Raw genomic sequence first — 27,822 nt, forward strand, 5'->3', positions numbered from 1 at the left:
CCAGCTGCCTTGAGACCTCTGATTCGATGGTTCATCGGTGACAACAGGCTGCCTCAGGGACAACCACTCATCTCTCAGAATGTCTCTCTCAGATGAGAGAGAGAATAAAACAAAACAAGAACTCCAGAGAAAAGAGTCAAAACAAGATACATTCATAAACAAGCAAAAGAAGCTTCATAGAACGTACCCCTCTTCCGTCCACATTTCTCATCGAGAAAATAGGATCCTTTTAGGAAAAAAAATGAAAAGTGTGAGAAAGAGAGATGCACAGATGATGTGATAGGAAATTAGCTGGCTCTGAATCTGGACTCTCTTCCATACCTGAAAACATGAGAATCTGGATTTCATGGAGAACTGGTTAGATTTCCAGAGGAGGAACAAATGTACGTGTTTCTACCTAAAGGCTGTGGACACTGATGTACCTCCCGCCCAGCTTGTCAGCAGTGCTGGCAGAAGAGGCAATCCGTTTCTTGCTCCCACCAAGTCACAAGTGCAGATGATAACTTGTGGAAAATAATGGGAAACTGAGTGCCAGGGCTGAGCGGGGTCAGAAGCAAATCTGATGGACTCCCTCCACCCCCCTACCCCGCCCCACCTGCTCTTCAATTGCAGTTCTCTAGGAAATGGACTTCAACAGGGCTCTCCAGGACAGCTTTGTTCTTCCTTACTTGTACAAGGAGGAAATTACAGAGGTGAGCCTTCTGCCAAGTGAGAAAGCAGGGTCAAAAGGAGGGTGTGTGCTGGGAGGTGGGCCTGGCTGTAATGTGGGGTTGTTGTTATAAGGCTGTTATAGGAGATTCTCTAGTCAGCCTGGCAGACTACAGATCATGGGACTAGATTATGGGCTCATTCTTTTTATTATTTATTTAATTTAATTTATTTTTTTTTTAAATTTACATCCAAATTAGTTAGCATATACTGCAACAATGATTTCAGGAGTAGATTCCTTGAGCCCCTTACCTGTTTAGCCCATCCCCCCTCCCACACCCCCTCAGTAATCCTCTGTTTGTTCTCCATATTTAAGAGTCTCTTCTGTTTTGTCCCCCTCCCTGTTTTTGTATTATTTTTGTTTCCTTTCGATTATGGGCTCATTCTAAGCAAACTGAAAAACTCCACGTGCTCGAGGGGACAAAGCCAGTATTTATTCAGAGCCTGGGAAGAATCCTATTTTTAATCTTTCTGCCAGAAAGAACTGAGAAACCAGAATCGTTCAGTCTCTAATGAGGTAACCAGCTCCAGACTGATCATTTTATCTCAACAGATGATGAAGAAGGGGAGCAGGGGGAAGGGGAAGGAGAGGGAGAATAGGAAGAAGAAGAGGAAGTAGAGAAAGAACAACAGCATAATAATAATAATAATCCTCACAACACAGATTAAAGAATCTTTTGAAGTTAAAAGGAAGAGAGGGAGAGGCCAAAGATCAAAGGGGGCAGGAAAGAGAAACACTCACACACACACACACACACACACACACACACACACACACCAGTCTAATACTGCAGGAGATGGTGGACATGAGGAAAAAAATGGACCCCATGAACCACTAGAGATTATCTGGAGCTAATATTACTTCATTTATTACAAACACAAATCAGGTTAACTTCACATAGTGGGGATAAAGATGATTGATGATTTGTATACAAGTCATACCTTTTAAAAAAGACATCATGGGGGCACCCGGGTGGCTCAGTCGGTTCAGTGCCCGACTTTGGCTCAGGTCATGATCTCACAGTCCGTGGGTTCGAGCCCCGTGTCAGGCTCTGTGCTGCCAACCCAGAGCCTGGAGCCTGCTTCTGAATCTGTGTCTCTCTCTCTCTTTCTGCCCCTCCCCCACTCACATTCTGTCTCTCTCTCTCTCTCAAAAACGTAAATAAACATTTAAAAAAATTTTTAAAAATTAAAAAAATAAAGACATCATGTGTGTCACGCCATTTGATTCTTGCGACGCGCTCGTGATAAAAGTAAGAAACAAAAGGAGTAAATGGGTTCAACCTCCATGCATTATTCAGCCACTTCCTTTTTCCCCCACTTAGTATCTTGGACAATTTGTCACACAGATTTATCTAATTCATTGTAAATACCGTGTTCTCTAGTGTGGAGATATGTTCCCAATGGTTTAGCCACTGCCTACAGTCACCACTCCTGCGTGAGTTTTGTGGTGATGCTGTAGTTAGGATCACCAGATCACGGATGAGACACAGAGGACCACGATGCAAAGGCTCCACAAGCAGCCAGTGTGCTCCCTCTCAGGTCCAGCGCCCTGAGAGCTGCTGTGCTGGTGATCGGTACCAGCAGGGGTGTGGCTCAGACTGCTGCAGAACCTGAATGTCACCTGGGGGACTCACCTGCTCCAGGTCTTCCGCTGACCTTTTGCTTTCTCCAGTTGGATCCTGATAGGGCAAGACAAAGAGCTCAGCTGCGGTGGGCAAGCCAGGGAGCACTGCCACCAAGATGTGCTCACCTGGGACCCCTGTGGCCTGAGGGAGAGACGGAAGCTCCGATAAGTCCCATAGGAAAAGGTGGTGAGAAGCATGGAAAAGCACGGAGTACTCTGAGAGGATGGGGGGTGCAGGCAGGCAAGAAGGACGTGAGCTTTCTGGAAAGGACCTGACATGGTGCAAGGCTGCTGAAGACTGTGCCAATGACACTCCCAGGGGCAAAGTTAGAGATCTGTCCCCAAGGGATGTGGGTGCTGCATCTCTATTTCTGCCACAGGACACGTGGCAGGTAGAATAAGGTTAAACAGTGGCCCAAGGCCACCCAGGCAGTGTGTGGTGATGCTGAGTTTGGAACTGTGGTCTAACCACGAAGTCCATGTTCTCAAGCACGGCTGTACTGCCTCCCTTCGCCTGACGCTTACATGCAGGAGCCCCTATCCCAGCTAACGTCCTCTTTTAGGGCCTTCCTCGATTTGAAACTCAGACATTATATCTGAATCATCCTCATTATATGCAAAAATGTTGATTGAATGACGTTTGCGTAAAGATTTCACTGTGAAGTGTCAAGAGAAAAATCCCATTTGATGAGATAAAGGGAACCGGTTTTTAGATAATATTCTGTTACATAGTAAATTGGAAGAAAAATGCCAAAAAAAGTTGACCCCAAGTTGTATCTCTTACAGGGTTTATTAGAGTCCAATTGATAGTACGGTACCTTAGGGCTTAAGGAATTAGCCAAGTGTAACTACCCATCTCAAAGACAGGGTGGGATGCTAGGAACCAGGGGCTGGGTCAGCTGCCTCCTGAGATTGGGTAGCCAAGGAGTCTTTGAAATTGGAAGGGATTGGCCCCTCCACCCTACAACACCCTGTCCTGAGAGATGTTGAGTCAACATGTTTATTCTGTATTTAGCTGATTATGCTATGCGGCAGTCTGGAAATATTGATGAGCAGGAATTTCTAGCCTTCTGGACAGCTGGTGGAAAGGTAGACGCCCAGGGGATGTGATCCCTAGACTATAAATGTGAAGACAAAGCAGCCTGGAAGACTGGTCACTGCCGGGCTAATGCCTAGTTGATAAATCACCTGGGGGAGTCGGGCAGCTACCTGGGAGGCCTATAGGGATATGGATCCCCAGAATGCTACAGATGGAAGGAAGGTATCTGTGGACTCATTGAGGGGTGTGAGTCATCTCTCTTGGACAGCGGAGGAGAGAAACCAGTTGTCATCCCAGGGACAAACAGCTCCAAGGGCAGAAGGATCCATTCCAGGGGGCCTGTAGTCTAGTCGTTGCGCCCCTTGGTGGCCATGATATTTAGCCACCACCAAGGTCTCGGACACTGAGTCATGAAGACAAAGGTGAGGTGGCATTTACACAGAGGCACATGAAGGTAGTCCTTCTCCACCCCACTGTTCCATGTATTCCTGTTTCTCCATGTAATAAAGCAAAGGATGGCCATCGAATGGAGTGGTTGGGATCCCACGAGGGTGGTCTGATTCGAGTCTGATTTTTAACAGTTTGGCCTTGGGCAGGATACCTAAGGTCTCTATTTCAGTTTCCTCAGCTGTAAAATGGGAATTATCAGAGTACCTACATCAGAAGCTAGTTCTTTTGTGATTAAATGTGCTAACAAAGGAAAAGCGCTGAGAAGAGTTTTTGGAATACTGTTAAGTTCTACATAAATATCAACACAGACAATGACATGAATGAGGACAAGGCTGGCCCTTTGTCAAAAGGCTGGACATGAGATCTGTTTTCTGAGCAGGGGTTATCTGAATGCCTTTAGCCCATCAGCTTCTTTATGTCACAAGGCATGATGTTCCTGGGTCCAGGAAACAATGGCTAAAACACCCTCAACTGATTTTCCTTTTCAGACTAAGAAGATACCCTGGGGAAAGACAGCTCATCTCTGATTTTCTGGGTTTGTGCAATAAATCCAAGCAGCTCCATGAGATGATATCCCCATTCCTCTGCTTACTCACGAAAATGGCGTATGCAGGGGAAGATGTGCCTAAAGAGACTGTTTTCCCAAATTATCAGTGATACTCAGACAGGGATAAACCACACCATCTTGGTATTCTCCCAGAAAATTTAGGGGGTTGTGTTTCATGTGTACAAACCCAGACACTGGACTCAGACCCTTCACTTCAATGCAGGAGCTTCATCACTTATTAGCTGTGAGACCTAAACAAGTTATTTAAAGTCTCTGAAACTCAGCTGTTTTGACGGCAAAATGAGGACAATAATACCCTCCCATTGGGGTGGTTGCAGGAAAGAAATGCCTTTAAAAGAACTGAGACACAGAGAGGCGGCTGACCATCACGTGCCGAGGGCTCACTGCCTGTGGGGCTGGAGGCCAGGGTTGCTCTCACTGATCGTATTCATGCTGTGTCCCTTCAGTGTTGAGCAGGTGGCTGATCTTACACTTACTAATGACCTGATCATGAACCCTGCCGTATGAATATGATGGTCATAAATTTCCATGTTTCTCTTCTCTAAGCAGAAGAAAAGTTTCACAAGGCGGAAGGACCATGTGTTTGCTCCCAGTCTCATCCCCCTAACTCAAGCGACTGTGCTGTGTCTGCCTGCATGGGGATCCACTACGCAGAAAGCAGGTGTTTAGCCAGACCTCCCACGGGCTCTAGCTCGTGCCCTGTCAGCTCTCTGCACAAGAGGCACTCACCATGCAGCTCTTGGAAGACAGAGAGAAAAACGTGTCGGGACAAGAGAAGGAATTGTCTGCACTCACTTCCACCAGGGACTTTTTGATGACTCGGCTGATGTCCCTCCTCCACTCGGGGATATCAGGATTGTAGTCGTCCAGGTTCGGAGAGAAGGACAGGCGAAGGGACCGGAATTCCTCTGGGGATACAACAGTAGGGTGATCACCGTAAGTCCATGAGTTTTCTCAAAAGTGTGCTGTACTTTATGTTTTATGCAAAGCCTTCGTAATGTGTCTTTTTCCTCCACACTTGCCAGAGAGCCTTCTGGAAGGAAAATCTGCTATTCCCGTTCTAAGCCTGCTACCTCTCCCAGCCTTTGTTTTCTAAACCAAAGCCCTAGGTCTGGCCCATGCCTTGCTCTGCAGCCTTTGCCCACGGTTCCTAGTTCTGGACTGTGCATTCCCAGACACGAAAGGCCCGGCATACCCTGAATGCATGGCAGGTTTCTGACCCTGAGCTTCTGCACTTACTATCTGTCCCTTCCAAGGAGCACCCCATCCTTTCTATTGTCCACACACACAGTATTCAAGCTCTAGTTCGAGCACTTACTGATTGAATCCTTTCCCCACCATGTTTCATTGTCTTTTTTAAGGGCACTACTGTGAGTAGACCTATCCCCATTATCATTATATGATTGTATTATTATCATTATTATTTGATTACATGATTATAATTATTATTATTGTCATTCTGTTGCTATGTTTTGTGTGTATGGAACTGTCATTTGATGGAATTTTAAGCTCCTTAACCCAAATAATTTGTTCACTCTCTCTGTAGCTCCTGAGTTCATCGTGATCCTCAAGATAGGATGGGATGACAAAAGCAAGGGTCTGATGGGGAGAATACGGGAAGCCAGAGGAACTCGGAGAACCACGGCACCAAGACAGACGCATATGTGACATTTATGGAAGAGAGGGAGCAAGGCTTGCTGACCACCCTGCAGTGTGAAGAAGGTTCAGCAGGACCGTCAGGGAGTCTCCGAAGGCACATCAGTGATGAAGGAGTACCCTGCACCCTGGGAATGGGTCTGCTTTAATATCCCTGTCACACTCTGTCATTAGTTGGGATTGGCACATGGGAGGCGTGGCCTTGGCCCAAGCACGGTGACGGGTTTGAGAGCCCAGCCCTGGATAACTTAGCTGAGTACAAGTCAGGTCATGTCGCTGCTCTAAAACCTGCTAGTGGCCCCACATGGTGTTTAGAATAAAAATTCAGCTTTAAAAAAATTTTTTTTTTTTTAAATTTTTTTTTTTTAACATTTATTTATTTTTGGGACAGAGAGAGACAGAGCACGAACGGGGGAGGGGCAGAGAGAGAGGGAGACACAGAATCGGAAACAGGCTCCAGGCTCTGAGCCATCAGCCCAGAGCCTGACGCGGGGCTCGAACTCCCGGACCGCGAGATCGTGACCTGGCTGAAGTCGGACGCTTAACCGACTGCGCCACCCAGGCGCCCCTAAAAAAATTTTTTTTTTAATGTTTATTTATTTTTGAGAGACAGACAGAAACAGAACACGAGCAGGGGAGGGGCAGACACAGAGAGGGAGACACAGAATCCAAAGCAGACTCCAGGCTCTGAGCTGTCAGCACAGAGCCCCATGTGAGTCTCGAACCCACAAACCGTGAGATCATGACCAGAGCCAAAGGTGGTATGTAACCGACTGAGCCACCCAGGTGCCCCTAAAAATTCAGCTTCTTAACCATGTCCTTCATAGCCCCACATAACCCAGTACAGGCTTTCTCTCCTGCCTCACGTCCACAGGCTTCCCTGTGCTCCAGGACCCTGTCTTCCCCCTGCTTCTGCATGCTGTCATGCTCCTTCCCATATTAGCACTCTTCCACTTCCCCAGAGACAGCACAGGTGGCTCCTTCTCATCATGCAGTCTCTCCTGGGAGAAGCCTTTGCCACTCGCAACCTGAGTTATCCTCTCTTCCGCAGCCTCAGACATCTTTCATCATATGACCCTATTTGTCATCTTCAGACTTCTGGCCACTTAAAGTATTTTGTTTTTACTGTCTGTCTCCCATACTGAAATACTAGGTCAATGAGGATGGAAACTCTGGGTTCCTGGCCCTGTGGGATGGTGCCCTGCACATGGTAGGTTTTTCTAGTCATTTAATTAATAAATTTTTATTGAATGAATGAATGCGTAAACTTCTCTAGAGGTTCTCTGTAATCTGTGCATGTGCTCCATTCCTTTCTTGTTTTAAGCATGTCCTTACGTTTCAGTAGTGGCTCAGTGACATCAGCAATGCCAATTACACATTTGGAAAACATAAGAGCCCACTTCTGCATTTCCTAACAATGCTAAAGACTTATTAGGCACAGGCTTTGAAGATTCTTAAATTATAAGGTGTGTATTTCGGTGGTTAGCCCGTTCCAAAGTCCTATTTTTCAAAGCTTGTCCATTTTATGAGACACTGGTCACCTATATGAATATCACCACTTCAGTTCTGGTGGAGAATAACAAAATGCATCTTAATTAGCAGCATGGAAAATGGAAGCCCCAAGGAATCACTCACTGAACCCTAACTTTTCACTTTAAAGATGTAAGGTAGGGGCGCCTGGGTGGCTTGGTCGGTTAAGCGGCCGACTTCGGCTCAGGTCATGATCTCGCGGTCCGTGAGTCTGAGCCCCGCGTTGGGCTCTGTGCTGACAGCTCAGAGCCTGTAGCCTGTTTCAGATTCTGTGTCTCTCTCTCTCTGACCCTCCCCTGTTCATGCTCTGTCTCTCTCTGTCTCAAAAATAAATAAACGTTAAAAAAAATTAAAAAAAAAAGATGTAAGTTGATTTTTTTTTCATTTTCCCTGAACCTCTTACCAAACCATAGAAACCAAATCTGTAAGGGAAGGTGTTTATCTTAATAAAAAGACACAAACAGAAAAATGATACAGCTCTCTCTGTAATAACTTAGCGGGCCCACTAGCAGGGGACAGGAGTTGCACACTTTAGTTTACTCAACAAGCAGGGGGTGCATGTGGGAGCAGTGGAAAGCATAAGTAGCCGAAATACATACATACATACATACATACATACATACATACAGTTAAGCCTTGAACAATGTGTGCGTTAGGATGCCCTCCCTCACCCTGGTACACGAAAATCGACATTTAACTTTTGACTCCCCAGAAGCTTAACTATTCATTTAAAAAAAATGTTCTGTTTTGTTTTGCTTTGCTTTTGAGAGAGAGAGACAGAGTATGAGCAGGGAAGGGGCAGAAATTGAGGGAGACACAGAATCTGAAGCAGGCTCCAGGCTCTGAGCCGTCAGCACAGAGCCTGATGTAGGGCTCGAACTCACGAACCACAAGATCATGACCTGAGATAAAGTCGGATGCTTAAGGGACTGAGCCACCCAGGCGCCCCAAAGTTAACTATTAATAGTGTATTGTTGACCAGGAGACTTACTGATAACAGAAATAGTCGATGACCACATATTTTGTATGTTATGTTTCATATACAGTATTCTTACAATAAAGTAAGCTGGAGAAAAGAAAATGTTATTAAGAAAATCATAAGGAAGAGAAAATACATTATAGTCCTGTACTGTATTTATCAGAAAAATCTGTATATAAGTGGACCTGTGCAAACCCGTGTTGTTCACAGGCCACCTGTGGGGTGTGTGTGTGTGTGTGTGTGTGTGTGTGTGCACATGTGTTTGCAGCATATTTACATTTTTTTTTTAAAGCAAACCTGTGCCCTGAAGCAAATTAAGGAAAACAATGCAAATTAGATTTTCTTTCCTACAGTCTGTTTTGTGGCTTTGGGTGGACAATCTTTTCCTGGTCCATTTCCCAAATATAATGCTTCCTTCAGTCTGACCATGATGGCTCTAATGTTCCCCTCAGCTTGACTAAATTTAGGCAAATTTCTTCCTGACCACAGCCACTGACCTCCCTTTTCCTAGAGCATTTACTACTTTCAAAAACTTGCAATTGTAGATTCTTCCTCTGCTCTTTTGAGATGCACATCTTCTCCAACCCAGGAATGTCTTTCTTAAGGACCTGGGAACCATATCTTTGAAATGCAACCATCAAGAAAGATAGAAAAATAGTATGGGGTTCCTCAAAAAATTAAAAATAGAATGACCAGATGATTTAGGAATTCTACTTCTGTGTATTTACCTGAAGGAAACAAAAACACTAACTGGAAACGATATCTGCACCCCTATATTCACCACAGCATTATTTACAATAGCCAAGATATGGAGATAACCTACTCTCCATAGAAAGATGAACGGATACAGAAAGTGTGGAATGTATATGTGGAATGTAGAAAAAACAAAAACAAAACAAAATCTCAGATACAGAGGACAGATTTGTAGTTGCCAGAGGCAGGAGTGGGAAGGTGGGCAAAATGGGTGAGGGTAAAGAGGTACAGCTTCTAAGTATAAAATAAATAAGTCACGGGGATATAATATAGGGCATGGTAACTATAATTATTAATGCTGCATTGAATGTTGAAAATTGCTAAAACAGTTAAAGTTAAAAGTTGTCATCATGAGGGAAAAAAGAATTGTAACTACATACACTGCTAGAGGTTCACTAGACTTGTGGGGATTAATTCACAATATATACAAATAATCATTATGTTGTATACCTGAGACTGATAAAATGTTATAGGTCAATTGTATCTCAATACAAAAATAAGATTGACATACTCTTGCCATGTGTACCAGGAAAGGAAGGAAGGAAGAAAGGAAGGAAGGAAGGAAGGAAGGAAGGAAGGAAGGAAGGCAGGCACAATGGACCTCTGTCCATGACACAGAAGGAGCCTACCTTTCATGAGCACCATTTAGCAAACACAGTCAGCCTAATGACGGTGATAATCCCTCACCTCTGAATTCCTCCACTAGTTCATCCCCGGGTTTAAAAATATTCCTGACTTTTATTTTAGGTGAGTTCAATCTTGCCTGTTTAACTCTGTGTGATATAATGTATCTTTAATAGATCACACACTTCATTAAGATTTTCTAGTAATACAGGGGCGCTTGGGTGGCTCAGTTGGTTGGGCACCTGACTTCGGCTCAGGTCATGATCTCACTGCTTGTGAGTTTGATCCCTGTGTTGGGCTCTGTGCTGACAGCTCAGAGCCTGGAGCTTGTTTCAAGATTCTGTCTTCATCTCTCTGCCCTCCTCTGCTCATGCTCTCTCTTTCTCTCAAATATAAAATAAAACATAAAACAATTAAAAAAAAGATTTTCTAGTAATATGCCTGAAACTCTGACACTTCATCTAACTTAAGATAAATGAAGGATGCTTGCTCAGAAATTTGCTTAGAGGAGGGAAGACCACTTCCTTGCTCAAGCTTTTGATAAAGAGACAATTTTAGTGAAGGTAGCTCATTTGATGGAGAGCGATCCACTCTTGGATGACACCTTTAAAGACATTTTAGTGAGAAGGATAACTAAGCCGGGCAAGTGGGTGGAAAGTGGTTAGAAACATTCCCTCTGGATTCAGATTCCTAGGCTCTATCTGTTTATTATACTTAGCTCATATTTCTACATTTGAAAAATAGGAGTAAATATAGCCTATTGTTCATAAGTCTGCTCAGAGAATTCAATAAAACATCATATGTATCAGGTGCTTTGAACAGATGTTGGTAAGGGCTTTGTCAATGTTAATTTTTACCACTACCATCACCATTATTATTATTACTGGAGCTGTCACTGAATAGCAGAATGACTCAAAGCCAGTAATTTCCCATTTCTGGGCTACGATTTCCTCTCTGTGAAATGATGGCATGAGCCAGGTCAGGCCAAAGACCTTCTAGGTTTAACGTTCTCTCTGTGGTTCTGATGAGGTTTCTGATAGGCTTAACCAAGAGAACATCTGTTGGGAGTCATGGGTCAGTGCCCATTAGTGTCACCTATGACATCCAGGAAGGAAAGAGAGGAAAGGGAGTCTCAGATGGAAAAGACATGAAAGCTATTTAGTGGGGGTAATTTCAGAGCATGGGCCCTGGGTCTAGATGGGCAGGGTTAGAAGCCCAGATCCACAACATACTAGCTGGGGCAAGTTATCTGTCCCGCTGAAGTAATGAGAGTATTAACATCACCTACTATATGCTAGGTCGTCGTGAGGATTCAGTGCATTCACTGAGCATAGAAAAGAGATGAAGAAGGAAAGAGAGGCAAAGGCACTTTCCATTTTGGCCACCTGGCTAAGAGGTTGCCTCACTGACGGGACCTTGTTAGGAAAACCACAGCCCTGGTTTGCTCTCACTTACTGTTTGGGCTTAATCAAGCTACTTTCAGGGGCCTGTGGGGGTGGGGGGAGGGGAGGGAGGAGGGAGGACACATTATGACTCTTAACACTCAGCCATGCGAGGAATAATGTCCTCAGACTCGTTCAAAAATGCTTATAAATTGCTTTTTGAATTTGAAGGTCAAGTTCGCAAGATGAGAAATGAAAGCAGTACCTGCATCAGACCAATTAATTCTGGGACTGGGGCAATTGATAATATTTGGACCACTAGCTAGTTTCTCTTTGTCTCTCTCTTTCTGTCTCACTCCTGGTCTCACCCTCCCTCCCTTCATCCCTGTCTTTGGTTCTCTCTCTCTCTCTCTCTCTCTCTCTCTGCACAGCATTTACCTTTCCTATCTACTTTTAAATTTTAATTTTTCATGATGCATATATACCACTTTCATATTAACAATAATTTCCACATTTTTATCATCCACCTATAACACTCAGTGCATACCTATCTATCTTTTGGTGTAGAAAAAAAAATTACCAAAATGAGATCGATATGTATAAACTGTCTTTAATCCCCCATTTGAAGTCAGTGATCCTATCTTTCCATTTCAGTATATTTTCATTCTGTGCAATACTCTGACTACATTCAACTTCCCCAACTGATTAGCAGACTGTTCTGTATCATTGCTTGTTCAACCAATATCCAATCTATGATGATACATGACATCTGCATGATATTGCTTTTAATTTAATCAGAGTACTTTTTTTAATGATATGTATTTCTGGAAGAGATCTTCAGAATATTTACATATTGGTAGCTTCTTCTTAATAATCAAGACTCTTAAAGTTAAACTTTAAATTGTTTGAAATTTATTTATTGTGTGTGTGTGGGTGAGAGAGAGAGAGAGAGAGAGAGAGAGAGAGCATGAGTAAGATAGGGACAGAGAGAGAGGGAGAGAGAGGATCCCAAGCAGGCTCCACATTCAGCACAGAGCCTGATGTGGGACTCAAACTCATGAACTGTGAGATCATGACCTGAGCTGAAATCAGCTGTCAGATGCTTAACTGGCAGAGCCACCCAGGTGCCCCTTAAAGTTGAACAAAAGCCTAAATATTATCTATTTTCTTTTATAATGGGGGTTTTAGTTATTCAAACACCACCAGAATACCAAATGGAATGGATCAGCTTTGTACATAATGAAACTCATTCCACCCCACCCAGGTGAATGGGTGTAGAGTTGCCCTTTGTGCCCCAGAGCCACTTTCAGGAAACAGTCCAACAAGCGCCCCCAGGGTCTTGTGACAGCAACTATGCTGGGGAACCACCTCTCCCAAAAGGAGGAGATCAGACTTGACTCAGCTCTTTCTCCACTACTACGCTCTTTTCCCTGGTTAGAGGTCATGAGCCAGGGTGGCCAGTGGGACGAAAGCACCAGGCTAGTTCATCTGAGCTTGGGCCCAGCAACGGGTTAGTGTAGACAGGGCACTCACCATACACCGCGATGCTCTTTGTGTCTTGCAGGATGGCATTCCCAGCAGAGACCTGGACTGTGATGGTGTTCATCCCTTCAGAAGTAAACTTGAATGATATGCTTCCCTCCAAGGTGATCAGAGGCTAAAATGGGTGAAGGCCCAGAGTCAGGGGACACTTGCTCAATTACAGATGAGACAGCCACTAGTTCTGATCCACCAACAAGCCACTTAAGTCAGCATAGGCTCTTCCTGGTGTGGCCCTGGGTGACCGGCTCCATGTATGCCTCCCCATCATCTCAAGTCCAGGCTAGAAAGGAGCTACAAGAACCACGACCCTAAGTAACTCTGCCCATTCCTTGTGAATATGACACCTCTCTTCCGGTATCTTTACACAGCAGTCTGGGGACACTGGTAGGTCTTGCTGTTTGGTGGGATATAGCTCTCTATCTGTAACCTGCTCAGAGCAGGCAGATCCCTTAATACAAAGAAATACTCAAATCAGACCCAAACAGGCAGTTCATATTAATCCAGATTTAAGCAGTAGTCATTGAAAATCTGTAAGCTTCCAGTTGTTCATCTCCAGGGTGTACCATTTATAGAAAATTACAATGGAACACAGTGACCGTGGACACCAAAACTGTACTATTTAGACTGGAGTGGCCTTGTGTGGCTTGGTTCCTCTGAGAAGCCCTATCAGCAGTTTTTGGAAGTAGCTGCTATGGAAACAAGTACTAATTGGATAGTGGTTTGAGGACTGAAAAAAAGAAAAAGAGAAAAAAAAAAAAGGATTTGGAGTAGTGCCTGTAATACAATCGGATGCTGGGGTCCTGGAGGAAAAGATTATTAGCTTACTGACCTCCCTCAACTCACTCCTCACAAACATTTTTCTTTCCTGTCTTTTCTTAATTAATGTTAAAATCTAAATTCATGTTCCTCCCTGTATGGCAGAGGGAAGACCAAAGCCCGGCATAAGAAGTCTACTCGACACAATCTGTGGAGAATTTGTTTTTTGCTGAAAGGTTTAAAAAAAAAAAAAAAAGGAGACACAGAAGAAAGTTGTTTAGTATGTTCACCTTCTAGCACTAGCTTTCAGGCAAATAACTTCGATTTCTCCCCTGCCACTGTGGGTAGTGGGCCCTACTGGGGTCAAATTTATATGCGAGGTTTCAGAAGAAAAAAAAAAGGCTTCTTTTCAGCAGCTGAGTCAAATTAGCCATAGAGGTGAGCGTTTCCTTCCCCTGCTGGGCATGTAGCAGGGCTGGGGTCAGGAGAGGTATCTTCCCTGGGCCTGTGCAAAATTAGGTCTCCAGTGAGAGCCAACATTAAGCTCTGGGGTAGAAACAGATTTGTATTGGAATAAGTTGCACTATATTTGAAGAGCAAAGCCCCCCAGTGCAGGAAAACAACTCTGCTGGAGGAAGATGAAGGGTTCTAGTCCCACCAACTCATCCCTGCGCCCCCTGGGGAGGCCTGAGGCTGGCTGCCTGCACGGACATCTGGAAGCCAGTTTGAATCTCTGAGAATGGAGTCAGTTCAAAACGGAGCTTGCAGCCTAGTATGAGAAGAACACAATTCCCATGGGCACGGGGAGGCCTTGGATCTGGCCTCTGGTGAAGCCACTGAATGAGGCGGGGAAACCACCTCCTGTGTGTCCTCCTCATTTTTTTCTGGAAAATGAAGGGCTTACAGTAAGTGAGGTTTATGGTCTCTATGGAGTTTAAAGGTGCTGCTGACTTCTGGTCACAGGCCATGGTTTTTCACAGGGAAAACATAAAGGGTAAAGCTGTGGCTACGTCTGATTCAGGGTGAGAAGGCCATTTGGGGGCTGGGTTGTAGTAAGTATTTGTTGCTTCGGACTCTCTGTTATCCATTGGCTTTTTTTTTTTCTTTCTGTGGACTGTTTTCTGCCCTCTCTTGGACCATGTGGTTCCAAGGAGACTGATTTCATCACCTCTTTTTCCATTCCCACCACTGGGAAGGCTTGGTCAATAATACTCCATTCTGGGACATCTGTAAGAACTTCTATGAAAGACAGTTCATTTTCCCTGCTAGGTGGTGACAGTTAAATAGCTCAGGTTGCTGCAAAGGGTCTTTGCAAAGGCAAATCTCACTGGAGAAGAAGGCCAATGTGGAGGAAGATAAGGGGTAGGGGTGGTGCGGTGAGAGACAGACAGAGAGACAAAGGCAACAAACTGTTGAGATGACTGGTGTACTAAGAGCCTGCTCTCCCCGAAACGAGGACTACCCTAGACCCTTGAGTTACAGAAGCCATTTCATTTCCTCTTTTCCCTTCAGCCAGTGTGAGCTGAGCTGCCATTAGATGCCGCGTGGAAGGCTGACCCACCTCTGTGTTGTTTCCATACCACCATACGTAGGTGAGGGTGCCCACTTGGCTGGGCCACAGCACTGCAGTTGCGTTGACCTCTTTGTTCTTCGTGGTGACAAAGGGAAGAGACAGGTGTACATGCTCCAGGGGACCTGAGGCACAAGAGAAAAGACGAGTCATGGAGAAGGAAGAACTTTCTTTGCTTCACCTTTCCCTGCTCTGAAGAGAATACGTATTAGTTCTGGAAGTCTCCAAAACGTGCCAGTCCTATTCCCTGAGGAAAGTGCCAGGGGTTGCCCCTGCTTTGGAGAAAAATATATATCGTGACCCATTGTATCTCAATATTTTCCACTTACTGGTCTTTCTTCCAGGCCTAAAACCTGAGTTATGTATGTGTAAAACTTTAGAAATTTACAAGTAATGTATGAAGTCCTTAAAAGAAGAGCCATGATACGAGACTTCACAGGAAGATGCAAAGTCTTTCCAAGAGGTCATATCTGTGGCAGTAAACAGGATGAAGGAAACCTCATGGAGTCCAGGTGGGTGGCAGGGGGATCTGGTGGTGGTGGTGACTTCACAAATCCCCAAACCACTTTAGATGTGATGATTCTCCACTCTTTGTTGGATTTTAAAGATCTGTGTATGTGTAGACACATATGTGTGTGTGTGTGTGTGTGTGTGTGTGTGTGTGTGTGTGTGTGTCGCTGCCCGAGCATATGTAACACCACCTGTTTGGTGTTAAGGTCAGCTTGTCTAGGACAAAGCGTGCATGAGCAGGTAGAGACAGCCCCGTGGTTCTCAGGTTCTCAGGATGTGCTCAACTGAAGAAAAAAATGGGGGGGGGGATGATTCTAACTACGGAGGCCCGCTAGATGGATAATATCATCCACATCCTGACCTTCAACTAATAAAGTTCATGCTTAGAACTCAAAAATCACCGACTTGACTCTGGACTCCATTAGGAGCCAAATGTTCCTAAGAAATTCATCATTTCCTACACGCCCCCCACCCCTTCTGTAATCTCCATATCTTAATGAAAAAAAAAAAAAACAATGTATATCCAGGGCACCAACCCAGAAGCATAAAGTCAATGTAGATTCCTTATTCCTTGCCACTCATTCTATGTTAGAAACCACGGATCTGGTTTCATAAATACCTTTCAGTTAGAGTTCCTCTCACCATCCCCAATCCTTCCCTGGCTCATACACCTGGACTGTCACGCTCCGTACAGATCTTCTGGCTTCCAGCCTGCTCCCATGCTAATCCACCCTCCCGCTCTGTGTGTTCACTGCCTGCCTGCCTCAGTAATAGACAAGCTGCACCAAGTGCCACGGTGCCCAGAACAAAACATATGCTCCAGGGTGAAGGTAGAGCAAGTGTAAACATCCTGAGGAATAACTGGATCTCCATGTTTGTGGAATAGCAAGAAAGTTCAAGTGGCTGCAGTGAGAGGTGGAGGGAAAGAGTGGAAGCCATTGAGACCTAAGAGGTATTTGTACATATAGCATGTCAGTCCGTGGGCTCTGAACTATGCATATGTGGGTTGTATGAGTTCATTCTTGCATGTATACAATTTATATGTTCATACAATGTATGGCAATGACTACGTCCTTCTCACCCTACAAACTGTTGTGAGAGTGATTTTTCTAGAAAGCCAAGTTGATCTTGCTTGCTCACTTGTTCAAAACTAAATTTCGTACTCCCTAATTATAATGATGATGATAGTTAAGACCTATTGATCTAACATTTGTGAGACAGAGAACACAGGCTGAAAACTTTTGGAAGGTAAGAGTCTTTCCTATTTACCTTTATACATAAAGGCTAGCATAGTTCCTGAGATGTAGCAGATAATCGAGTGTTTTGCTGGGTAAATAAACAGACAATGCAATTTCTTGTTTCTGCTTTTGTCTATGCTTCTCTCTCTTTATAGAATTAGAGTCTTGGTGACCAGAATACAGGCAAGAATTGATTTCCTGGTTTATAAGCCATATGATAAGAAGTAGTTGTTCATAAGTCAGAACGGTTCAATACAATAATGAAAGGGCAGCATTCACTGAGTGATAACTATGTGCTATGTATTCTGCTAATGACCCTTTTGAGTCTCATTTGCTCCTCTCCACAGCCTTATGGAGTAGGCGATACTATCACGTCTGCTTAGAGATGAACCAACAGAGGAAAGTGACTTTCCCAAGGTCACGCAGCCAGGAAACATCCATTCTGGGGTGTGAACCAAAGAAGTTTGATTTTAGAGCTCATGCTCTAGCCAGCTGACAAATGCTCAAAAGACCTTTCCCTTTTTAACAAATTAGCTATTAAGAGTCAGCATCCACTGATTACTTAAATACATTCCAGGCACTGGCAAATGCACTTTATACATGTTCTCATTTCTTACACGGCTCTTGCTGTTTTGCTCCAGCAGGCTAGGCCCTGTTCTGCCCTGAGGCCTTGGCTTAGACATCCCTCTCGAGGCACCTGCCAGTCTTCAAGTCTCAGTTCCAGGAACCACTCTTCTGGAATGCTCTTCCTGACTCCCCTGATCTGAGTTAAATGACTCAGCTAGAAGACAAGGACTAGATGAGCTTTGTTAGACATGCCAGTTCCATTCTAACGGGGTTCATTGTCTTTGTCTCTCTCACATATGAGTACTTAATATATTTTTATTTTTTTTAATTTTTTAAAACTTTTTTTTAATGTTTGTTTATTTTTGACACAGAGAGAGACAGAGCATGAACGGGGGAGGGTCAGAGACAGGGAGACACAGAATCTGAAACAGGCTCCAGGCTCTGAGCTGTCAGCACAGAGCCCGATGCGGGGCTTGAACTCACTGACCGCGAGATCATGACTTGAGCCGAAGTCGGCCGCTCAACCGACTGAGCCACCCAGGTGCCCCATTAATATATTTTTAAAGTCAGAATATCAAAGTGAGGATGGTGCCTGTGTCCTCTTAATGGCAACAGTTGAATCTTCTTAGTGAAAAATGGTCACTAATTCATTCAATAGTTTTAGAGTGCTGCCGTATGTCAGACATTATTCTAGGTGCTGGGGACACCTGGTACTTGGTGGGGCTTATGTATTATTGAGGGAGGCAGGCACTGAACACACAAAGCAGGGGTACGTGATAGAGTGCTAGTTTTGTGTCTCAGAAGAAATGACATTGGAGCAGTGCCCTGAATAAAGTGAAGGTGTGCACTATTTGTGATGCATCGGGGTGAGGGTAGAGCAAGTGCAAAATCTTGAGGAGGAAGTTTGCTCGCCATGTTTGGGGACTAGCAAGAAAGCCCAAGTGGCTGCAGGGGAGAAATGGAGGGAAAGAGTGGAAGCCAAGGAGACCTAGGATTCAGGACGCATAGCATGTTGGCTTGTAGGCCATGAAGTACACATATGTGTGCATGGGTTCATTCAAATGTGTGCAATTTACCTTTCATATTCCCACCTTGTCCTCTTGTATTCATTTACTTTTTGTGCATTTGACATACCTAGTTTCTGCTGCCCCAAACCTAGCTTTTAAGCATCTCTTCTATGTACAGAGGGTGCAGTCTGAGCTAGGGGAGCTGTGGAAGCGAAACTCCAGTCCCTGGAGGCCCCCAGCTGGCTGGCTGCGCTCAATCCAGAGCTGAACAGGCTGGCAGAGGTAGCTCCATGACAAACGTGCCTGTGGTGCCGAAGAAGGGCGGCAGGTGGCGCTGCATCACTCCATATGAATCTTTGCTGCAAGGTGGTTGAGGGAAATGGGAAATTACTTGTGTGAATCGGGTTTCCCTTCTCTTTTCTTGTTTAGTCCTAATGTGCTGCAGGAAGCAGCTGACGCCTGTGAAGCTGGACATCATGCAAGCACGTCTGTGTGTGTGTGTGTGTGTGTGTGTGTGTGTGTGTACACGTGCAATCACACACACAATGATCATTTGGGACTGACTCTACCATTTGTCCTGGAGACCTCTGACTGTAGAATTGAATATTGTGTATGCATTACATTGATGATTGTCTGAAATGTAAAAAATGCTCTAGGAGAAACTAAAGTAGTTCAAAGTATAAAGATGAAATCCTAAAACAGAGTCCCTTAAACTGCAATGTGCATATGGATTATACTAATCTGTTCAAGGCAGATTATGGGCACGTTTCTAGAAATTCCAATACAGCAGGTCTGGAATGAACACTGCATTATTATCAGGCAGTTCTGGGGTGGGTGACTCATTCAACCACGCTTTACAAAACTCAAGTCTAACATTTGCTGGCCAAGATAACAATCATGTGAAAAGTTGCGAAACTACATAGGTTTTCAACAAACTGATCACTTCACCCTAAGGTAAGAGCAGAAAGGCATCTGTAAATGGTACCTATGTTAGGAGGTAATTGCAGAGAGATCTAGAAAGGACTACAAAATCTGGCTCAACTACTTATTTTTAACCTTTCATTCTGCTAATATGCACAGTATTCGGTGACTTTTTTCCTGCAAGTCTGGTTGAGATGGGGCAGCTTTCTGAGCAGAAATGTGCGTGTCCTCTAAATTCTAGCTGCTCCCAACCAACACTGGCTGCACCACCACGTGTCCCGTTAGTTTGCAAACTAGCAGAGCACAGTAAATACTATCCCCAAGAACTTTCTGTCAGGCTACCACAGATTACCCAACCTCCCAGTGGGAATGGCTCACCCACTCCTGGAAACTTTACAGCAGGCACATCCTCTCCACTTGTTTCTGATGACTTCTGCAAACCCGTATTAAAAACTAAAACAAGAACAAAACCAAAACTCTCTGATTTGGAATCAAATCACCTTTCCGACTTGGAGGGTAGAGAGAATCTTTCTTCAAGACAGGAAATGGGGGAGAATTCTGGGCAAAGGGGAGGGTGTTAGTGAGAGAAGCGGAGGATAGGCTTGGCGAAATGACCTAAGGGTTGCTGCTCAGAACCCACTAAGTAGAAACGCACGTGCTACTTTGTGATGATGGGAAATCAAGCTTTGCTAGTTGACAGGTCACAGCATATTTTGCTTGAAAGAACCTTTGAGAAACAAGATGTGTGTTCCTCACATGACAGCAGAAAATCTAGGCTCAGAGAAATGGAGTGACTTGGCCAGGAGTTTGGGCCAACTCCCAACTCAGTCCAGTGTTTGGGTTTTGTTTTTTCTACAAAGACCACCCCCAGCCCTGCCCCCATACCCTGGTACTGTGGCTGAAAATGGCCAAGAGACCCTTCAGGTTTGAGATTTGGAGGAATGTTAATCAATTACGATCTTGTTCTGACTTCGTCTTAGTATACAATGGTGTCAAAGCACTTCTCCCATCTTCGTTTGCTCCATCTGCAAGAAAGGGCCGATGTTGCCTGTCATGGTACAAGTGTCAGGAGAAGCAAAGGAGGGCATGTGCCTTTGCACGGTGACATGAACTTTAGGAGAGAAGTGGTGACGTGAGCAAATATGTCAGACCTGCCGAAACTGCTTATGACGGGGGTTTTAGATGTATGTGAGTTAAAGAAAGTTTAGAAAAATCCTGTTTTGATGCAGTTAGTAAAAAAGAGTTCATTCTTATCCCCAAGGCCAGGCTTAGAAAGGGTTCCATTACATGAAGTATGCTTATCCAACCACTTAACTCAAGATAAGCCTAACAAAATTGTGATCAGAACACAAAACTTTCCAGGGGCGCCTGGGTGGCTCAGTCAGTTAAGCATCCGACTTCAGCTCAGGTCATGGTCTTGTGATTTGTGAATTCGAGCCCCCCCGTGGGGCTCTGTGTTGACAGCTCAGAGCCTGGAGCCTGCTTCAGATTCTGTGTCTCCTTCTCTCTCTGCCCTGCCCCAACTTGTGCTATGTCTCTCTCTATCAAAAATAAATAAATGTAAAAAACAAAAAATTAAAAAAAAAAAAGAAGAACACAAAATTTTCCACTACTAACCATCTTCCATTAAGGTGAAAGTCAAAGTACTGAGCCACTCACTCAACTAGGCTAATGCGAAAAAAAAAAAAAAAGCCACTGAACAAAGCAGTACATTTCTTCTAGAAGCCATGGCTTCAGCAACCTTTAATCTCTGTGCTGTTTTCCTTCCCAGGGTTGAGTAAGGTTGGGAGAAAACCAGGTTAGGGAGCCAGCTCTCAGAGGATCTGATCATGTTTAAGGGGTGAGGAAGAATCCACAGGGTGACCAAGAGACCAAGGTGTGGATGATCTATGGGAGACCCTGAGAAACTGTGACACAAAGCTAGTGCTGAACTTGAACTCGGTATTTACACATGGTTAGCATGTGGTAGATGTTTCATACACAGGCGAGATATGGAATAAAATCACTGTAATTCTTCAGGAGAGCCTGAATGGCTGTAAGGATAAAAATCCCCCTTACAGAATAAGCCATGGAAAAACGACAGGTTGCTAGGTAGGTGGCCATTCTCAGCAAAGGTACCAGCATTTGTGTGGCAAGTTAGTTTTGCTACTAATAACCAATGTTGGTGAGGTACTTCTGAGAGATTTTCTGATTATTCCTTAGTAAGAAAGATTATTTCTTAGCAAGAGGCAACTCCAGAAAGTCCATACAGGACAGCCTGGGGTGGGGCAGTCATGGAGTCAGCAGGAAGGGAGCCTATGGAAGGCACCTTGAACCTATGTAGTGGTACAGCAAGGAGTTCATGTTCCTTCGGGACAATCTGTGAAGGAGTGGAGGGGATAAGGGTTGGTGGAGACAAGCTGCATCACTGACAAGACTGACCTCAGTGATCAAGAGCTGGCACTCCTGAGTCTGCAGCCTGGCTTTGCCAGATAGTAGGTCTACAAATGCATTATTCAAATTCCCTGACACCCACAGCTCTTTGTAAGTAGGGTTTCTAATAGTGCCTACTTCCTCAGGTCATTTTGAGACGTGAGATCATACATGCAAAGAGCTTGCTTAGCACAAAAGTGGGCACATAGTAATTGCTTCAGAAACTTTAGCTGAAAAGAGGCAGGAGGAGTGGGCACACTGGGAATCTTGTACAACTTTGCTTCAACCCAAAGGAGGGAGGATGCGTTTCTTCAAAGCCCTTTTGTCATGAGTGTACAGGAGAGAAAGATCAAGAATTACTGGTACTGCTGAAATCCTCAGTAATTAACAATCACTTGGGGAATCCCTGGATACTCTTGTCCTCCCACTAGACCAAAGAAGCTTAAGAAAAAAAGATTCGAGTTGGTATGTTCTATACTCAGTTTAGTTTCATGGGCCAGGGGCAGGTGGGAGGCATGGGATACTGCCTGGCCTTAATATTCTTCGCTTAGAATTTGGAATTAGTTTGGACCAGGCTGTCCATAAAAGGAGCTTTCATTTTAGGAGGCCAGTGCCTTCTCCATTAGGCCACCAGGGCTTCACATAGCTACCTCCATTCTAAAGCAAAGCATTCTGTAGCAATCTAAAGATGTCCTAAGCCTGTTTGGGGATGCCCCCACCCCTGCCACAAGGGGCCTTCATGGCGCACGTTTGTACTACATGCAGCTTAGCAGCAGTCATGATGTCATCAGACTTAACACATCTTTAGATTCCTCCGTGGGGCAAGCGCTTCGACACCTCTTGGAACTGCTTCGTAATGCAGCTTCCACAACACTGTTTACACTCTTTCCCTCTCTTGACACCAACTTCTCTCTAGCACCGAATCATCACGGATAAAAGTCCAGGAAATACACTTTCAAAACAGGAGCACGAGTCTAAAAGAGTTATCAATAGTGAGGTGTATCATGGGAAGAGAAGAATAATGAGATGGGGAGAAATTCCATCACTAGTGCTAATTCTCAATGCAGTAGACTGAGCCATACATGGGAGTTGTTTTCAAACGTTTCTCGCTTAAAAAAAAAAAAAAAAAGACAAATCCATATTCAGTCAAATAGCTCAGCAAATTGCTTAGGCCCAGCCGTAGACACAGGTGTTTGATCTCAGAAGCATCTGGAAGAGGCACAGGAAGTGCCATGAGACCAATTTCAGGCAACGCAAATTCTAGGATTCTTCAAACTCTGTCCCCTGTTTTTATTTTCTCCCCATTTGGCTCTCTTATTCTCCTCTCCCCTGCTACTCAAAGATAACTTGTGAGCTGCTTCTAGATACGACATTTGGGGTTATATTTTAAAAGGACACGGCATTTAAAATATGTCATAAGCCAACAACAGTAATAACATACAAGTTACATGTAAGTACAGGACGGCGCTGTCCGACCCCAGACCGTTGTCCACCTGCACCGTCACTCGGAAAATGCCCACGTTGTGATAGACATGTTTGATGCCATCTTCCATGGAGCTGAGGTTGACGTAAGACACTGCCACGCCATCACCAAAGTCCACTTGGATGAGTGTCCTCTGGACGTCACCCTGAAAAACAGCCCAACATCAGGAAAGGGGAGTTGGTACTTGCTGCCTCCACTCTACGGGCTTCTCCTGGTTCCTGGCTCCGGGAAAATGGCAGACTCTGGCTCCCTCCTACAGCTGGGAGCATCTGTCTGTGTTTGACAGAATCCCTGTGACATTCCCTAGCAGACAGGAGCTTACCAAGATGGACGGTCTCCAAATTTGAAGGGCACTGATGACCGAAAGTTTCAAGGTTTGGAAAAATTCAGTGTTCGTTAATCAGCTCTAATTTGATATTCAATTTCTCAGAGGGATTTGTTTATGCTCTTAGCATCCACGTGAATAAAAGGTATACACACACAGCTTTAAAAACTCAGCCTACCCCACATGGTCACAGACCTCTCCCATGTGTTCGGAACCCCTGGGCCCCTTATTTCTGGTTCCCTAACCATATAAGGAGAAGCATAAAAGACATCTTGCCTCGCATCTGATATGGCATTGGACTCAGCCCTATTATTAAGATAATAAAGGTTAATGCTTTCATACTTCAGCATTTTGTGCTATCAGAATGATAACATTTTATTCTTCACGGAATCTTAGTTGGGAGAGAAAAAAACAGGCCAATATTTGTCCATTTTACAGGTGGGGAAGCTGAACGTTTTAATTATCTGTTCAAGGTTAACATGGCTAATTAGCAGCAGACCTGGATTTGAGCCCATCTCCCTGGATTTGCATCTCATTCATTACAGGTGGGTAGAACACTGATGGCTCCCTGTGCTTGGATCCCAGTGTGCCAGTAACAGGCTGCATGACTTTATGCATTCAGCCTCCTTGGGTGTCCATTACCTCATCTATGAAATGGGCATAAGAATACCTTACTTTCTTAACTTGAAAGGTTGTTCTAAGACATGTGAGTTAATCAGTCATCTGTAAAACTCTGCTTCAAAATAAATTACTGTCAAAACAACGCAGCTGTAAAGGACCTGCCATAACCCTTTTTACGGCTGGATTGGAATCCTATCATTCTAATATTCCCACCGGTAGGCCAGGAGAGGGAGGATCAGGTCTGCTTTATGAAATCCGGGACCTGTAAGAAAATTGCCTTTGGAATAACAGCAGAGATTATTTAGGAACAAAGTTGCTTAGACCTTAACCACAAAAAACAGCTTCCTTCCCATGCAGCCCATCCTTTATCAAGTTTCAAGTTTTCTGTTTTCTTAGCGTTTCCCATTTTAACTGGGAGAAAAAAACCTAAAAACAAACAAACAAACACCTTTTAAATAAAAAAATATTTTCGATTAAGTAAGGTTCATCTGGTATCATATTTTTTTGAAAAGGCCAAGTTTAAAATGCTGACATTTATTTATTTATTTATTTTTATTTAAAAAAAAAATTTTTTTTTCAACGTTTATTTATTTTTGGGACAGAGAGAGACAGAGCATGAACGGGGGAGGGGCAGAGAGAGAGGGAGACACAGAATCGGAAACTGGCTCCAGGCTCTAAGCCATCAGCCCAGAGCCTGACGCGGGGCTCGAACTCCCGGACCGCGAGATCGTGACCTGGCTGAAGTCGGACGCTTAACTGACTGCGCCACCCAGGCGCCCCTAAAATGCTGACATTTAAAAGGCTAATTCACAAGGAAAGGAAAAGCCGTTCAAATCCTATGAATCTCCATGACCTACTGTTCTGTTCTATGCCCAGCCAAGCACTGTGTGGGGGGCACACTAGCTAACTCTCAGTAGGGCATGGGCAAGAACTCTCCCCTAGGGTGGGAGAAAGAAACTCCATTCAGAACTACAAGACAGATTAGCCACAAGCCCAGACATGGTGCAGTTACCTGAATTCCCTTCACTAATAAATATAAATGTCAACCATTCTTGCTGACTTGTCCTTCATTTGCACAAATCAGACTGATCAATTTCTCATGCTGTTTCTGCTCATTTCTCTCATGTTTTCTGGATTTTCAACAGAGTTGCTGCCAGACAACCATAGGTATGGGCACAGAAGAAGAAACCACCTTAAGATCTCACATCATTTGGGACAAGTGTCCCGGGAATTATCAGGAATAGCTAGGGTTAACTGGGTTAACTGAGGAACAAGACAGGCAATATAATTTCTGAGAGGGCGAGAGGGAGATTAGCAGGAGAGCTCAAGCAAACTAGTGCGCAGGCACTTGAGTAGGAGGGAGGGGCAGGAAGGGAGAAAAGGAGAGACTGAGAGGGACAGTGAGGGAGGGGGAGAGAGAGGGGAAGGGGTGAGAGGGAGGGAGGGAAGGAGGGAGCCAGGGAGGGAGGGAGGGAGGGAGTTTGAGACAGAGACTGAGAAAGAAAGAGAAGTTTAGGAGCACCTGGGTGGCCAGTCAATTAAGCATCAGACTTTTTTTTTTTTAAATGTTTATTTATTTTTGAGAGAGAGAGTGAGACAGAGTGTGAGCAGGGGAGGGCCAGAGAGAGAGGGAGACACAGAATCGGAAACAGGCTTCAGGCTCTGAGCTGTCAGCACAGAGCCCAATATGGGGCCTGAACTCCAGAGCTGCGAGATCATGACCTGAGCTGAAGTTGGACACTTAACCCACTGAGTCAGTCAGGCGTCCCAAGTGTCCAACTCTTGATATCAGCTTAGATCATGATCTTGCGATCAGGAGATCGGCCCCCCATGTGGGAGCATGGAGCCTGCTTAGATTTTTCTCTCTCTCCCTCCCTCCCTCCCTCCCTGCCCCTCCCCCACTCACAAGCTCTCTCTCTCTCTCTCTCTCTCTCTCTCAAATAAACATTTAAAAATGTTAAAAAAAAAAAAGAGAAAGTGAGCTAAAGGGTTGGTTCTTTGTGGAGACAGAATGGACATCAGGTAACAGTCACCATTTGCAAGAACACAGAGGGGAGATTCACAGCTCAGCTGATTCTACCTTAGCCCCCATGCAACTGGGAAAAGTACAACCTTGGCTGCCCCTGCTGGAGTCCACCTGCCTTGCCCTTCCTGTCTGGTATTCACCGCTCTGCTTTTGTGGGCCTGGATTTAAACCTCTTTCAGCACTTAAAACTCTTCCCAAGTTCTGTCTGGGTGACTACTGTCTGTCATGTTAGCCTTCTGGCCTGACAGCATTCTTAATTATCCAGTCACGACAATGCTCCCCATGCATTTAATAGACGAAAGAAGAGAGCCATGGTGTTGGGTCTAATGTATCAGCAGGGCTGACTTCACAGGGGAATCATGCTTTTAGGGTATTAGGTCAGGTATTAGGAAGATCTTTCTCTCTCTCTCTCCCTCCCTCCCTCTGACACGAGTGCAGGCCCCCGGGCTTGGTACTCTACACAGGGAACTGAGAACTCTGAGGGGCCAAGGTAGCAGATTTTATTCCTGCTGTTGCAGCTTTGCCCACTCAAGCGGATCAAACCAGATGCCACACTTTTGCCCTCAGAGGCTCTCAGGTGCTTCCCAAGCCTAACACAGCTGTACCTGCTTCTCTTTGGGGCTCATCAGTCATCAGCCTCTGACTTCCTTGGGCTGAAATTACCATCTGAGACAGAGCTGCCAAGTCGTTTCAGAGAATGAAAAGCAGGGCAAGGGCAAGAGAGCCTAAGTCCTCCATCACCATTTGATTAGGCATACTCCCCTACTTTGACTGGCTTTCTGGTTATTCATTCAACCAACCAATGAACCAACCAACAAACCAACCAACTAACAAACCAACTAACTAACCAACCAACCAACCAACCAACCAATTGAATGGTTGCTTACTGAATGTCTATCTTGTGTCAGACATGAAATGGGAAAATGATGGTAAGTAAATCACAACAAACCAAGCAGAACAGATGTGGCCTATGGTTTCAGTGAGACAGATTAAATAATCAAACATAAGTAAAAAGTTATTACAGGGAATGACATCGTGTTGCAAGTTGTACAGTCGGGAGAGGTGGAGAGCTAAAAATTGGATCTGATTGAAAATTTCCAGGAAAGCTTCCCAGATAAAGTTATATCTGAGCTGTGATGACCTGAAGGGAAGAAATAACTTATCTACACAAAGGACACCAGTGACTGACATGGAGGTGAGGAGTCCAGGCAAGGGTGACAGAGGGAACCAGATGTGCAAACGCCCTGCAGCAGAAGGGGGGTGGTATAATCAAAGGAAGTTAAAGACACAGGAGGGACACACTATTAAATCAGACTGAAGGGGAGAAAAATTACATTTGGGAACCTGGGGCCTAGTTTCTGATTTTTATTTTGTTCCTAAGAGCAATGGGAAGCCATTAAAGTGAGGTTTAGTGGAAGACGGCATGATGATGGTTTTAATTCAAAAAGATCACTCTGGTTACATTATGGAGGGTGAATTGGAAGGAGGCCCGGGTATTCTGGGAAGCTAATTAGGGGGTAGCTCAGGG

General features: G+C 44.6%; 1 protein-coding gene across 12 annotated transcripts in view; it reads right to left on the bottom strand.

Moving 5' to 3' along the window:
• The window catches only part of SORCS1 (sortilin related VPS10 domain containing receptor 1), a 518,445-nt gene that overhangs the window by 29,850 nt on the left and 460,773 nt on the right, over window positions 1-27,822 (bottom strand). For all 12 annotated transcript variants that reach the window (XM_047826164.1, XM_047826162.1, XM_047826169.1 and 9 more), the window contains 5 exons: window positions 23,281-23,467; window positions 15,176-15,309; window positions 12,850-12,973; window positions 5,188-5,300; window positions 2,346-2,477 (listed from right to left, as the gene is read on the bottom strand). In XM_047826164.1, the coding sequence (XP_047682120.1) occupies window positions 2,346-2,477; window positions 5,188-5,300; window positions 12,850-12,973; window positions 15,176-15,309; window positions 23,281-23,467 (690 nt within the window). The remainder of the gene's footprint in view (window positions 1-2,345; window positions 2,478-5,187; window positions 5,301-12,849; window positions 12,974-15,175; window positions 15,310-23,280; window positions 23,468-27,822) is intronic.

The sequence above is a fragment of the Prionailurus viverrinus genome, chromosome D2 (assembly GCF_022837055.1).
Source record: "Prionailurus viverrinus isolate Anna chromosome D2, UM_Priviv_1.0, whole genome shotgun sequence".
NCBI classification, from domain to species: domain Eukaryota; kingdom Metazoa; phylum Chordata; class Mammalia; order Carnivora; family Felidae; genus Prionailurus; species Prionailurus viverrinus.